Source organism: Erinaceus europaeus, chromosome 2, assembly GCF_950295315.1.
Source record: "Erinaceus europaeus chromosome 2, mEriEur2.1, whole genome shotgun sequence".
Lineage (NCBI taxonomy): Eukaryota > Metazoa > Chordata > Mammalia > Eulipotyphla > Erinaceidae > Erinaceus > Erinaceus europaeus.
Window position 1 is genome coordinate 38,591,546 of NC_080163.1, and position 15,388 is coordinate 38,606,933.

Here is a 15,388-nt window from a genome sequence, read left to right on the forward strand (position 1 = left end):
TGGGATGAATGACTCTGAAAATGTCCAATAGTTCTAGTTTATCTATCTCTTCATTTAGCTCCCTTATGTCTTTACTGATTTTCTGCCTGGATGATCTGTCAAGTTGAGAGAGTGGGGTGTTGAAGTCCCCTACTATGATTGTGTTACTGTTAATATATTGTTGTAGCTCTTTCAGTAGAAGTTTGATGTATTTAGATGGCTTCTCATTGGGTGCATAGATATTAATAATTGTTAAGTCCTCTTGATTGACTGATCCTCTGAGCATTAAGTAGTGTCCATTCCTATCTTTTTTAATCTTATCTATTTTAAAGTCTATCATGTCAGATATGAGAATAGCTGTTCCTGCCCTTTTTTGTGGGCCATTGGCTTGAATGATAGTTTTCCATCCTTTCACTTTAAGTCTGTGTTTGTCTTGTTGAGTTAGGTGAGTTTCCTGTAGACAACATATTGTTGGGTTGTGTTTTCTGATCCATCTTCCTACTCTGTGTCTTTTAATAGGTGAATTCAGGCCATTGACATTTATTGATATCAAAGATTGAAGATATTTTTAACGCCATTCTTGTAGAGTTTTAGAGTGTTTTGATATATGTCCTATTTGTGGTGGTCTGACTGTTTATAGGAGACCTTTCAGAACTTCTTTCAGGGCAGGCTTGGTGATGGTTGCTTCCTTCAACTGTTGCTTGTCTGAGAAGGTTTTGATGCTTCCATCTAGTCTGAATGACAATCTAGCAGGATATAGTATTCTTGGCTGAAAGCCTTTCTCATTGAGCACTCGATAGATATCTTGCCATTCTCTTCTGGCCTGTAGTGTTTGTATGGAGAAGTCTGCTGCTAATCTTATGGGTTTTCCTTTGTAGGTGACTCTTTGTTTTTCTCTTTCAGCCTTGAGGATCCTTTCTTTATCCTTATTCCTTTCCAATCTAAGTATGACATGTCTTGGTGTCTTTAGGTCTGGGTTAATTCTGTTTGGGACCCTCTGGGCTTCTTGAATCTTTATGTCTTTGGTGTTGTCTAGACTAGAGAAATTTTCAGCTATTATGGCCTGGAGAACGCTTTCTTCCTCCCCTTCTCTTTCTTCCTCTGGTATGCCAATAATGCGTATATTGTTTCTTTCGAAGTCATCCCATAGGACTCTGTTGTTGTTTTCAGCATCTCTTAATCTCTTTTTGAGATCTCTTACTTCTTTTTTTGTTATCTCTAATTCATCCTCAATTTTGCTAATTCTGTCTTCAGCCTCATTGATTCTATTCTCTCTGCCCTCTACTGCTTTCTGGAGTTCATCTATTTTGTTGCCCTGCTGTGGTACTGTTTTAGCTTGTTCAGCTAGTTGCCTTCTTAGCTCAGAGATTTCAGCTTTCAGCTCTCTAATAACCATGAGATAATTAGAATTTTCTTCCATATTCTCATTTGTTGTTCCTGCATTTCTGATTACAATTTTTTCAAATTCTTTACTCACTCCTGTTATTATTTCCTTAGCTAATGTTTGGATGTTGAACTCGTTGTTTTGTGCTTCACCCTCTGGAGGACTTTTAGCTGGACTCTTGTCCTGGTTCGAGTCTCCAATATTTTTTCTTGTTGTTTTAACCATTTTAAATAAGTTAACAGTTTTTTCAATCCCTGAGTTGGAGTTCAGTGGTGTAAAAGCCTTTTTTTTTTTTTCTTCCCCTGTAGGCTATGGGAGCCTGAGGGCTTTTAAACTATCAATAGGCTTCTTAGCTTAATCACTGCCTCCTGACCAAGAGATAAAGCAGGGTGTGGCAGAGATAATCCAGTGGTTATGCAAAGAGACTTTCACAGCCCCTCAGCTATGCCACCGAGGTATAGGTCTTCTGAGTTTCCCGGTTAGATCTCTGTACCCTGGTGTCCCTCCCTGTTGCTGCTCCAGATTCTGAGGGTAGTAGCAATGGAGACTCAGAGTTGCACTTGGTGAGTCTCTGGGGAGTCCTTTCCTCCCTTCAGCTGTCTCCTTGTTGGTGGAGCAGACTGAAGGTGGTGTCTCCACTGACAAACTGTCGAACTGTTAGCAGTCACTTAATCTCTCCTTAGGTCCCTCTCTCCTCTCTGTCACCAGCCACGCGTGTTTGTACTCACGGGTGATTTACTGGGTTTCTGTGGTCATTCTAGTCCTGTCTTGTTTCGGTCCGGGTGGTCTCCTTTGGTATTCCTAGTTGATCCGGGAGAGGAGAGGAGAGGAGAGAAAGCGATCTGCTGCTCGTAGCTCCGCCTCCGGAAGTCGAATCCCAAAACTGAACTTTCTGAAATGTGTAGCAAGTTTCTTTAGGGCTCAAGATGGAACTTAGATGGGAAAGAGGCATCTTTTTCTGATCACTGAAAAAAAAAAAGATGGAAATATTTCCTTTTTATAAATAAATAATAAAAGAAGAAAATCCGAAGAGGCTGGGCAGTGGTGCATCTGGTTAAGCTCCCTATCACTCCCTTCCCTCTCAATTTCTGTCCTTTGAAAGAAAGAAGGAAAAGAGGAAAACTTGGATTCCTTAATCAGGTGACCTCAGGCAAGCTATAAAGTCTCTTAAAATGTTGGCTCCTGCTTCTGAGACAATGAGCTGATAATACTGCAAGTGTCCAATAAAGTATACTTGAGAGTGTGAAGAAGGATGAATCTGACAGAGTTGAGTATTGCACCCAAATGACAATCTATGGGTGGAGGGTGAGGGTAGATGTTCAGCTTCCCTGGAGGGGGGGGGGGAAGAGGATAAGGGAGAGGGACACATAACTTTGGTGGTGGGAATGGTGTTAATATACACTCCTACTAATGTATAGTCTCAAAATCACTATTTAATGAATATGAGGGGAAAATGGAATGAATGTCTCAATCTTTTTGATTCATAGACCACTGGCTGAGTATATGTTCCTTCAATCTAAGCATTGATGATTTCAGATTGATAATCAGATTGAATTTTAACAGTGGACTCAAATTGTTAATATGTTTCTAATAGTGACTTGGTCTTTCAAATAAAGGTTTAGTTTTTGACCAGGTTTTCACCAGATAAATTCCCTCCCTTCTTAGGGCTGACCCTGTGTTCTACTGGGTAGCTACCAGGATTGTGCTGGCTGTCAGTTGCTGGCTTGAGTTCTTTTGCCTTGAGAGTTTCTCCCTACTGCTTTCCATGCATGTCTGCATCCACCTGTGACTCAGTGAATTTCTTCAGAAGTTTCAGTTTTAATGTGGTAGGGTTCCAGGTGATATTTTGTTGCTTTTATCCAGCAGATTATGGCAGCAATCTCTCAGTAGCTGCTACTCCATGACCACATCCCTGGGAGCTCTTTTTTTCTCTTAAGTAACCTTTATTCTAATATATTGTTGTGCCTTTGTCTATTAAATGGGTGCATTTTGTCAAGAAGAAAATACTTTTGCCTTGATCATTGGTGTCACTTGGTTTTACCCTGAAGCTTCAGAATTGCTGGGTTCTCATTTTACTAAACTATGACATGCAGTCTCCTTGGGAAGAGAGAGTTTATGGATAGACCAGCTGGGGAGTTGTTCTCTCCAGTGGCCTGAGGACTGGTAATGTATTCACTAGAATGCCCAAAAGTGACCTCATAAAGGAAGAATTCCTTTCTTAGATCCTTGCTGTAACCTCTTGAAATTGGATGTTAAGGAAATCCCTGAGTTATTTTCTGTTGGACGACAAAAGTAGGGAGTGAAAATAGGAAATTTAAAAAAATGTCTCTACATATGGAGCACCGGATACTGGCAAGAAATATCAATAGACAGAAGAAACCCTCAAGAGGCATTGCAGGTTCAATTATATGTAGTGTTTTCAATAGGATATTTGGGAACTTTCGGTAAATACTATATTTCTGTTGCTTGTTAAGAAATGTGCAAATGACATTGAAGGGACTGGGTTTCACTATTCTTTTAAGCTTTTCCTACACACACTCATCTGATTCCCAAATTGAAGTGTAAGTCTTTGACAATTTGGTTTACTTGATTTGTGAAGTTGGTGAAGGCTCAGCCCAACATGCTGCTTCTTTACCATCACTGACTGGCTAAGGCAAACATGAAGTCAGACTGATTTTTAAAAAATATTTATTTATTATTATTATTTTAAATTTCTTTATTGGGGTTAATTATTTATTTATTATTAATGGGGCTAGGGGAAAGAGAGTGCAAGAGAGGAAGGGGTAGGGTAGAAAGAAAGAGGAATGGATAGGGGGTGAGAGAGAAAGGAAGCGGTGGTGGTGAGGCGAGAGTGAGAGAGGACACCAGAGAACAGAGAAAGAGAACACACAAGTTACTCTGGCACGTGGGATGATGAGGTGCTTGGTGTCAAGTCCCATGTCTCATGCTTGAAGGCCCAGTGCTTTATCCACTGCATGACCTCCCAATTCCTAGGAATACTCTTATTTGACCTATAGACTGACTAAACATTTTATCAATGTCTTAAGCTGCTTTGTTAGCCCATTTAAAGACTTTTTTCGTAATCTACTGTGTCAGGCAATTTAAAGGCTTTCTTTTCTCTTGGGAACATATCTCATTTCAGTAAAACAATTACAATGTTTATAGAGTATAGCATATTAAATGGTAAAACATTTGCAAAATAGCCTATATTTGTATACTTTCTATTCTTCACTACTTTTTTGTAATTGAGTTTATTGAGGAATTCAATTCAAATAAGACTCAATAATTGAGAACTGGGAATAATAGTGTATATGTGATACAAAATGGGAATAGTAGTGTATGTGAGATATAGAGGTTCTTCTGTTCTGTTTTTTGCTTCTCTTGTGAACTCAGATCTATTTATTTATGTACATATTTAAAAATATTAATTTTTTTTGCTAGGATAGAAATTGAAAGGGAAGTAGAGAGGGGGAGGAGAGACACCTGCAGCACTGCTTTGCCACTCTTGAAGCTTCCTCCCTGCAGGTGGGGACTGGGGGCTTAAACCTGGGTCCTTGAGCATGGTAATGTGTGCACTCAACGTGGGTGTGACTGGCCCTTAGACTTATTGATTTTTATTTTTGTGAGAGCACGGTTAGTGCTGTCACTAGTACAAGGCTGCTAGTACTGGGGATCAAATACTTGCAAGTCCTAGTCTCTGCCACTGAACTATTTCTCCAGTCTTTATACACCAAGATCTAAAACCAGTTTATAGGCATTGTCCTAGAGAAGTTGGCCAGTTACTTTTAATATTGCTATAGTGTTGTTGTGGCAAAAATTAAGAAAAAAGTAGCATTTATAATTAAAAAATTTAATTTAAATTTCTTTAATGAAAGAGATACAGAGAGAAAGATCATAGCAGGACTCAGCTCTGCCTTATGCTTATGCTGGGGATTGATCGTCGAACCTTACAGCCTTAGGCCTGAAAACCTTTTTGCATCACCATTGTGCTTTCTCTCCAGCCCAAAGTTACAATTTTTTTTTGGTCAGAATTCTGTTCTTCAGTATATTTTATAGATTTTTTACTCTTATGAGAATGTATTGGTTTACTATGTATATAATACGAGGAAAAGTATTCTTTGAGAAATGGCAGGACTCATATATATGACAAAGAATCACCTATAATTTCACTATCATTAGGTAGAAACTATCAACATTTTGGCATAGTTATGGTGACTTTTAAATTTTATTTTTAATGATTTAATATTGATTTAAAAAAATTATAAGATAAGGTGAGGCCATGGGGCATCTGGTTAAGTGCACACATTACAGTGAGCAAGGACTTGGGTTCAAACCCATGGTCCCCATCTGCAGGGGGAAAGCTTCGTGAGTGGTGAACTGCGGCTGCAGGTGTGTCTCTCTGCCTCATTCCCTCTCTATCTCATCCTCCATTCTCATTTTCTCTCTATCTAATTAAAAATAATATAATTCCATACAGTTTCCACTATCAGAATTCTGTGTCCCATCCTCTCCATTGGAAACTGTAGTAGTACTACCAATGTCACCTATATGGACTGATTCTGGAACTATCTATCTATATATTCCCCCCCTTCACTTTGCTTTCATTTCTTTCCTTTTTTTATTTCTTTATTGGGGGATTAATGTTTTACATTAGACAGTAAATACAATGGTTTTTATGTGCATAACATTTCTCAGTTTTCTTTTTCTTTTTTTGCCTCCAGAGTTATTGCTGGGGTTCAGTGCCTGCACCATGAATCCACTGCTCCTGGAGTCCATTTCCCCCCTTTTGTTGGCCCTGTTGTAGCCTTGTTGGAGTTATTATTGTTATTGTTGATGTCGTTCGCTGTTGGATAGGACAGAGAGAAATGGAGAGAGGAAGGGAAGACAGAGGGGGGAGAGAAAGACAGACACCTGCAGACCTGCTTCACCTCCTGTTAAGCGACTCCCCTGCAGGTGCGGAGCCAGAGGCTCAAACCAGGATCCTTCAGGCTTGCACCAAGTGCGCTTAACTTGCTGCACTACTGCCTGACACCCCAGCTCTCAGTTTTCTACATAACAGTACAATCCCCACTAGGTCCTCTGTCATCCTTTTCAGACCTTATACTCTCCCTCCCCACTGACCCCAGGGCCTTTTACTTTGGTGCAATACACCAACTCCAGTTCAGGTTCTACTTGTGTTTTCTCTTCTGATCTTTTTTCAACTTCTGCCTGAGAGTGAGATCATCCCATATTCATCCTTCTGTTTCTGTCTTATTTCACTTAACATGATTTCTTCAAGCTCCATTCAAGATGGGCTGAAACGGTGAAATCACCATTTTTATTAGCTGATCAGTATTCCATTGTGTATAAGTACCACAACTTGTTCAGCCACTCATCTGTCGTTGGACACTTGGGTTGCTTCCAGGTTTTGGCTGTTACAAATTGTGCTGCCAAGAACATATGTGTACACAGATCTTTTTGGATGGGTGTGTTGGATATATCCCCAGGAGAGGAATTGCAGGATCATAGGGTAGGTCCATTTCTAGCCTTCTGAGAGTTCTCCAGACTGTTCTCCACAGAGGCTGGACCAACAGACATTCCAACCAGCATTGCAGGAGGGTTCCTTTGACCCTACAACCTCTTCAGCATTTGTTGCTGCTACCTTTTCTGATGCATGACATTCTCACAGGAGTGAATTGGTATTTCATTCTTGTCTTTATTTGCATTTCTCTGACAGTCTAAGACTTAGAGATTTTTTTCATGTGTTTCTCAGTCTTTTGGATCTCTTCTGTGGTGAATATTCTGTCCATGTCCTCTCCCCTTTTTTGGTTGGGGTTATTTGTTTTCTTGTTGTTGATTTTGGCAAGCTATTTATATATTTTGGTTATTAGCCTCTTGTCTGATGTATGACATGTAAAGATCTTCTCCCATTCTGTGAGGGGGTCTCTTGGTTTGGGTATTGGTTTCTTTTCTTTTTTAAATTCTTTTATTTCTTTCGGTATTGGTTTCTTTTACTATGAAGAAGCTTTTTAATTTGATGTAGTCCCATAGGTTTATACTTGCCTTAGTCTTCTTTGTAATTAGATTCATTTCATGGAAGGTGTCTTTAAAGTTTCTGCAGAAAAGCTGAATAAGGCAAGAGACTGGCATACTTTAAGGATCACTCTTTAGTCCCTATCAGGCCACCCCATCAGCTGTGGCCCTAGTCGGGGAGTCCTGAGATTCCCAAACAGACATGACAGGCCTAGACCTCAAATAAAGTCCTCTCCCCATTGTTTCCAGTCATCTCTATGAGGAACAACAGAATAGACCCTTTTGTGGGCTCTCATCAGGCCTTGCCCTCAACATGGATTTACAACAGTAGAGAACGGTCCATCCTCTGCTCCACCTGAGGAAGATGGGTCCTGATATTGGGGCAGCTTGGAACGTTCCTATTCATGACCACAGAATGTGAGCTCAGATCTACAGGGATGCAGAGGTCACATAGGCTCCTGAGCTGAATATGGGGCCCAGACCAGATCAAATCGATGGGGTTTACAGCCAACAATTGTTATACACCTATCCCATATTTGAGAGCTACTCTCTTTTCTGATCCAGCTTTCTGGTCCTTTTTCCAGCCATGACATCATCTCCCCAGATAATAACTTGGATCCACCTCCATATCAGTATAGTCATAGGCCCTTTGGAATATAACTAAAATATGCCTACTAGCTATCTACAAAACGGAGACTCCCAGATCTTCATTTGCACTATTCTAGCCTCTAGGTTTATGATTAGTCAACAACTTGTTTTGCTTTATATGTTAACTCTTTTTTCAGCCACCAGGTTCTGGATGCTAGCATGATGCCAACCAGAATTCCCTGGACAGACAACCCAACCAATGTGTCCTGGATCCCCACTTCCCCAGAACCCACCCCACTAGGGAAAGTAAGAGACAGGCTAGGAGTATGGATCGATCTGTCAATACCCATGTTCAGTGGGGCAGCAACTACAGACCCAGACCTCCCACCTTCTGCACCCCATAAAGTCCCTGGGTCCATACTCCCAGAGGGATAAATTATAGGGAGGCTATCAGGGGAGGGGAGGGGACACAGGGTTCTGTTTGTGGGAAGTGTGTGGAGTTGTACCCTTCTTATACTATGGTTTTTATCAATGTTTCCTTTTTATAAATAAAAAATAATAAAAAAAAACACCAAACTGCAGTGCCAGGGGGTAGTGTATCTGGTAGTGTGCACATGTAACAATGTGCAAGTGCTTGAGCCCAAGCCCTCAGTTCCCACCTGCAAGGAGGAAGCTTCCCAATCGATTAAGTGTACTTAATCAGTCCTTTTTATTTGACATTTAAATTATTTCTGGAGCCCGGGAAGTGACTCACTGGGTAGAACATTTGTTTTCCATGTTGAGGGTGTAGGGTTGGGATCTAGCTCCATGTGAAAGTACCATGGACAGAGCCAAATGAACTCCATGCTTGATGGAATGGTGCTTTTATGTCTCTCCCAAGTTTGCTCTTTCAGAAAAGAAGATAGAGAGGTGGCTCAGTGGTTGAGCACATGAATGAGTCCTTGGGTATGGTCTCTAGCACTTGATAAAAACAAGTAACATAGGGGAAGTTTTCACTTTTAAAATTTTTTAATATTTATTTTCCCTTTTGTTGCCCTTGTTGTTTTTTTATTGTTGTAGTTATTGTTGTTGTTACTGATGTTGCCGTTGTTAGATAGGACAGAGAGAAATGGAGAGAAGAGGGGAAGACAGAGAGGAGGAGAGGAAGATAGACACTTGCAGACCCTCTTCACCGCCTGTGAAGTGACTCCCCTGCAGGTGGGGAACCAGGGGCACTTTTTAAATTAGTGATTTAATAATGATTAACAAAATTGTAGTACAACAAGGGTACAATTCCATACAATTCTTACCAAGAGAGTTCCATATCCCTTCCATTGAAAGTTTCCCTATTCTTTATCCTTTTGAGAGTGTGAACCAAAAAAATTCTTTTAAAAAATTTATTTATTTATGAAATGTAAACACTGACAGGACCATAGGATAAGAGGGGTGCAATTCCTACCACCAGAGCTCCATATCCCATACCTTCTTCTGTTAGCTTTCCTATTCTTTAACCCTCTGGGAATATAGACCCAGGGACACCATAGGGTGCAGAAGGTGGAAGGTCTGGCTTCTGTATTTGTTGCCCCGCTGAACATGGGTGTTGATAGGTTGATCCATACTCCCAGCCTGTCTTGCTCTTTCCCTAGTGGGGAAGGGCTCTGAGGAATTGGAGCTCCAGGATACATTACTGGGGTCATTTGTTCAGTGAATTCTGTTTGGCATCATGGTAGCCTCTGAAACCTGTTGGCTGAGAAAGAGTTAACATATAAAGCCATACAAATTGTTGCCTTAATCATGACCCTAAGGGCTGGAATATTGCAGATGAAGAGTTGGGGGTCTCTGTTTTGGAAATACCTAGTATGTCTATTTAGGTATATTCAAAGGTCCCATGACTTTTTAGTTTATGCCTGAACCTGACATCTGGTATGTAGTTGGACACAGGTTATTGTCTGGGGAGATGATGTCATGGCTGGAAAAAGGGTGAACCAAAAATTTTATAGGGGTGCAGAAGGTAGAATATCTGGCTTCTGTAATTGTTTTCCCACTGAACATGGACGTTGGTAGGTCGATTCATACTCCCAGCCTATTTCTTTTTCCCTAGTCGAGCAGTGCTCGGGAGGTGAGGTTCCAGAACACACTGGTAAGGATATCTGTTTGGGGAAGTCAGGATGGAATTATGGTAACATCTGCAACTTAGTGACTAAAAGGAGCTACGATATAAAGCAGGACCAATTGTGTAATGAGCAGTAACCTAAAGGTAAGAACAGAGCTGATGAGACTAAGTGTGGGAAGAAGCTAGGGAGTCTACTTCAAGGGACCCATGAATTTAGTAATTTTTGACTGAGCCCGATAGCTAATATGCAGGTGGGCTAAAAGTATTGTTTGGGAAGATGGTGTCAGAGTTGAGAATAGACTAGAAAGCTGTATTAGGGCAGAGAGTAGCTCCCACATATGAGCAAAGTATATAATAATGTTAACTGTAGACCCATCAATCTGACCTATGTCCCATATGGGACATAGTGGGAATCCAAGGATTCCCTGAATAGGACCCTGGATCATGGGGTGGCCTGGTAGTGACCAAAAAGTCCATCATCAAAGTGTGTCCATTTCTTTCCCTTATCCAGCTTGTGTAGTCTTTACTTCAGCAGATAATGTTTTATTTTGCTTGAGAACGAGTGGTAACTTCTTTTTCAGAGGTTTAGGAAGAATGAGCTGAGTAAGGGAGATTATCAGTGGTTATCACAGGCATTTCAGTTAGCATTTCATTGTGGTTTAAGAATATATGTAAATTTTCATTTACCAAAATGTGAAACAAATCCTAGTCCCAATGCAAAAGTGTTTACTGTTTGAAGATCTGTTTCTGTGGTAAGATAATCAGATCTCTTTCTCATCTTTTTGACAGGAGGAAAGATCTTCAATGTCAGGAATTTGTGAAAAGACTCATAATAAGTCCTTTCTTTAAGATCTTTATGATAACCGTCATCACATGTGATGCCATCTTTATAGTCTTGTGGACAGACTATGAAACAAAATATCATTTATTCAGATTATATGAGGTAAACATAGAAATGGATCCATTTAGTTTATGTCACCTAAATTATTTCTCAAAACTTACAGATTTTAAGTCATTTTGTTTGACAAAACATTCTGTAGGAAAATAATAATGACTTTAAAATTATGCTTTAAGAAGTATACTTTGGAGATGATGTTGCAGAAATCATCACACTGGCATGGCTTCTAAAATTTCTTTGAATCCTCTTAAAAAATAAGATAATGGGGATTGGGCGGTAAAGCAGCAGGTTAAGGCATAAGGATCCTGGTTCGAGCCCCCAGCTCCTCACCTGCGGGGGGGGGGGGGTCACAGTTGTCTATCTTTCTCTCCTCTGCCTGGTCTCTTCCTTTCTCTCTGTCTTATCCAACAACAATAATAATAACCACAACAATATATTTAAAAAAAGGGCAACAAAAGGGGAAAAAAATAGCCTTCAGGAGCAGTGGATTGGTAGTGCAGTCACCAAGCCCCTGCAGTAACACTGGATACAATGAAAAGAAAAGAAAAGAAAAAAAAAAAACAGATAGCAAAACTAAAAACCCCACAGGCAGCATTTACACCTGGGAAAACAGCATAATGATTATGCAGGAGACTGCTTTCCTTGAGGCTCTGAGTCCTAGGTTCAGTTCCCTGCACCACATTAAACCAGAGCTGAGCAGTACCTTGATGTCTCCTCATCTCTCTGTGTTTCTTTATCACTCTCATTCATTGTAAAAAACAATGTTTACAAAGTGTCCTGATTAAGAGCCATGACAGTGTTGGGCCTCTGTGGGAGAGGAAATAGTGAAGTCAGTCAGTATTTAGTGGCAAATATGATGGACTGATGGAAGAAGAGTAATTGATATGGGGAGTAATTGATATGAAGAGTGTTGCCTAATATACTATCTGATTCTTGCAATAGGTTCCTGGTAATAAAGAAGGAATGAGAATGGCCCAGACTCAAAAATTTTTTTTTTCCCTAACATTTGCCAGCTAGGGCTCGTTTTAAAGACAGGGGCCCCACATTTAGGAGAAATACTAAAAGTGGAATAAAGAAAGGCTCAGCAGGTTATTGACCTAGAGATGAGAAAAAAGAAGATCCAGATAAAATTATAGGAAGGGAACAGAACCATGAAACCTGAGAAATTGAGCTACTGCATTTTATAAAACATTTTATTTATTTATCTGGGATGGAAACAGAAATTTAGATGGGAGGGGGAGGCAGATAAGGAGAGGAAGAGACACTAAAAAGTACTGTTTCACTGCTTGTGAAGCTTCCCCTGCAGGTGGGGACCAGGCACTTGAACCTGGGTCCTTGCATATCATAATGTGCACTTCACCAGGTGCACCATCACCTGGCCTCACATTTTTTCCTTTACAGTGCTGTGTCCTCTCTGCCTTCCCATCACTCCTGAAACAAATGTTCCTTTCTTTTAATTTTAGAGGTGTGTGTGTGTGTGTGTGTGTGTGTGTGTGTGTGTGTGTGTGTGTGTGTATGTGTGAGAGAGAGAGAGAGAGAGAGAGAGAGAGAGCAGGAGACCAGTGCACTGCTTCATTGCCCATGGAGCTTCTCCTGGTACTATGATGCTTACATGTGGTGTTACAGTTTGAATCCAGTTCACCAGAAATTCAGTGCTCTACAGATGACCTGTCTCCTGGCTTTCAAACTGACAAATCTGAAACAATATAAAACATCCTAGGAGGTTGTATAGTGAGTAGAATGCTGTACTTGCAACACCATGAGGTCCTGAGTTTGAACCCCAGCACTTCATAAGTTAGGATGAAAGAAAAAAAAAGTAACATTACAGGGGCTGGACAGTGATGCACCTGGTTAAGTGCACATAGTATGAAATGCAAGTATGAAGTGCAAGGACCAGCAAGGATGGGAGCAAGGATCTTGGTTCAAGCCTCTGGTCCCCACCTGCAATGGGGACACGTCATGGGTGGAGAATCAGGCCTTCAGGTGTCTTTCTCTCTCCCTCTATATCTCCCCACCTCTCTCAGTTTCTCTCTATCCTATCAAAAATAAATGAAAAAGGGCTGGGGAGATGGCATAATGGTTATGCAAAGGGCTTTCCTGCCTGAGGCTCTAAGGTCCCACATTCAGTCTTCCACACCACCATAATCCAGGGCTGAGCAGTGCTCTGGTCTTTCTCTGTATTGTTTATTTTCTTCTCTCTCTAAAAAAAATTTTTTTTAAATAAAAGAAATGGAAGAAAAAGATGACCTCTAGAAGCAGTGGATTCATAATACAGACAATGGGTTACAGCAATAACCCTAGTGACCCTGGAAGAAAAATAAAAAAGATTAGTTAAAATAACAGAGGAAATAATTCCGAGGGTCCATACATCCACAGAAGAAAGAAAAAAACTTTCAGAACTTGGAAAATAGTTGAAGTTTTATACAATATGATTGAACCCCAAATTAGTAAAGAGGCAACAGTAAGAAAACTTTGCAACTCTTTTACTTGTCCTTGACTCACTTCCCTCCCCTATATATATGTTGAAGATGGCAGTTCATGTTCCCAGTGTGATATCCGTGCCTCTAGTTCCAAAACCAGCAAAGCTACTACAAGGCTATTATTGTCTTTGTTTTCTCTAACTTAGAACTTTCTTAGGCAGAAATGTGGCTACGTAGTGATCATTTCCCCCTAAAGATTGAAAGGCAAATGAATGGTCTACGGACATTTGGAGGGAAAGAAAAAAAAAACCAAACAAACGAAAAACAGAGGCAAACAACATACATGCTGAAGGCCTGTGAGGAAAATCAAAGGAGCAAAATTCTTTGGGAAATGAGGGCACTGAAAAAACACTTAGAAGGCTGTAGATACCCAGGGAAGGAGACATACTTAGTGAAAACCTGAGAAGATCTCCTGATCTCTGGTTGTTCTTTAGGCTAATTGCAAGCAGAATGTGAAGGCTCAGGTAGAGTCACAAATGGCATGCCCAAACACTTGAATGAATTGTTGCAGAACAGAGAGCAAATCTGAAGAAAACTTTCTTTCTCCCTCTCTTACTTTAATTTGTTTTTCATTCTCCCTCCATCTTTTCCCTCTTTCTATTCCCTGTCTTCCCTCTTTCTACCTTTATTCAAAAACAAACAAACAAGCAAAACACTACTTCACACGAAGCTAAAGGGAAAGAGACTTCAGAGGCCATACAAAATAATGAATAGTCAATAAAAATGTTTTAGAAAAGTCTCTAAACAAACAACTTATATATTCAACACATTTTTTTGGTAGTTGTCTTTCATTTATTTATTTTGCTAAGCAAAACCACCTTCAGTTCTGTTCATTTGCCCCAAGAGACATAGTATCACCTTTTATTTAATATTCTATTTATTATTTTTAATATTTTATTTTTAATTTCTTTATTGGGGAGTTAATGTTTTACATTCGACAGTAAATACAGTAGTTTGTACATCCATCACATTTCCCAGTTTTCCATATAACAATACAACCCCACTAGGTCCTGTGTCATCCTTCTTGGATCTGTATTCTCCCCACTCACCCACCCCAGAGTCTTTTACTTTTATGCAACACATTTTAAGCTCTGGCTTATGGTGGTATTGGGGATTGAATTTGGGACTTTGGTGCCTCAAGCATGAAGGTTTTTTTTTTTTTTTTTTCATAACCATTGTGCTATCATCCCAGCTCTCCTGTGCTAAATTTACTTCAGTAGCTAAAGGGAACTATGGAGGCTGGGAAGGTGACTCAACAGTTCAAATTCATTCCTATTTATTTATTTATTTATTTATTTATTTATTGTATAGATTACCTAGAGAAATGAGGTGGGAGGGGGAGATAGAGAAAGAGAGACACCTGCAGCACTGTTTCACCAGTCATGAAGTTCTCCCCCTTCAGGTGAGGGTCTGGGACTTTACCTTGAGTCCTTGAGAATTGCAATATGACCAGTGAGCCACCAACTGGCCAACTTTTTTTTTTTTTTAAATATTTATTTTATTTATTTATTCTCTTTTGTTGCCCTTGTTGTTTTATTGTTGTAGTTATTATTATTGTTGTCGTTGTTGGATAGGACAGAGAGAAATGGAGAGAGGAGGGGAAGACAGAGAGGAGGAGAGAAAGATAGACACCTGCAGACCTGCTTCACCGCCTGTGAAGCGACTCCCCTGCAGGTGGGGAGCCGGGGTTCGAACCGCGACCAACTTTTAATTAAATTAAATTAATTTATATATTTGTATTCTCACCAGGGTTATTGCTAGGGCGTGGTGCCAGCACTATAAATCCACAGTTGCTGGTAGCCTTTATTGTTGTTGTTGTCGTTCCTTAATTAAATACAAGAGAGAGAAATTAACAGAAAGGAAGATAGAGATAGACAGATAGATAGATAGATAGATAGATAGGGAGAGAGACACATACACACACCAGATTCACTATTTGTTGAGTGTCTCCCCAA

At 40.1% G+C, this 15,388-nt stretch overlaps 1 protein-coding gene across 1 annotated transcript in view; it reads left to right on the forward strand.

Annotated features, from left to right (window-relative positions):
• Positions 1-3,613: 3,613 nt before the first annotated feature.
• Positions 3,614-15,388, forward strand: part of LOC132536925 (cation channel sperm-associated protein 3-like) — a 36,809-nt gene continuing 25,034 nt past the window's right edge. The window contains exons 1-2 of the mRNA XM_060186398.1: positions 3,614-3,807; positions 10,845-10,998. Coding sequence (XP_060042381.1) covers positions 3,686-3,807; positions 10,845-10,998 — 276 coding nt within the window. The 5' untranslated portion in view covers positions 3,614-3,685. The remainder of the gene's footprint in view (positions 3,808-10,844; positions 10,999-15,388) is intronic.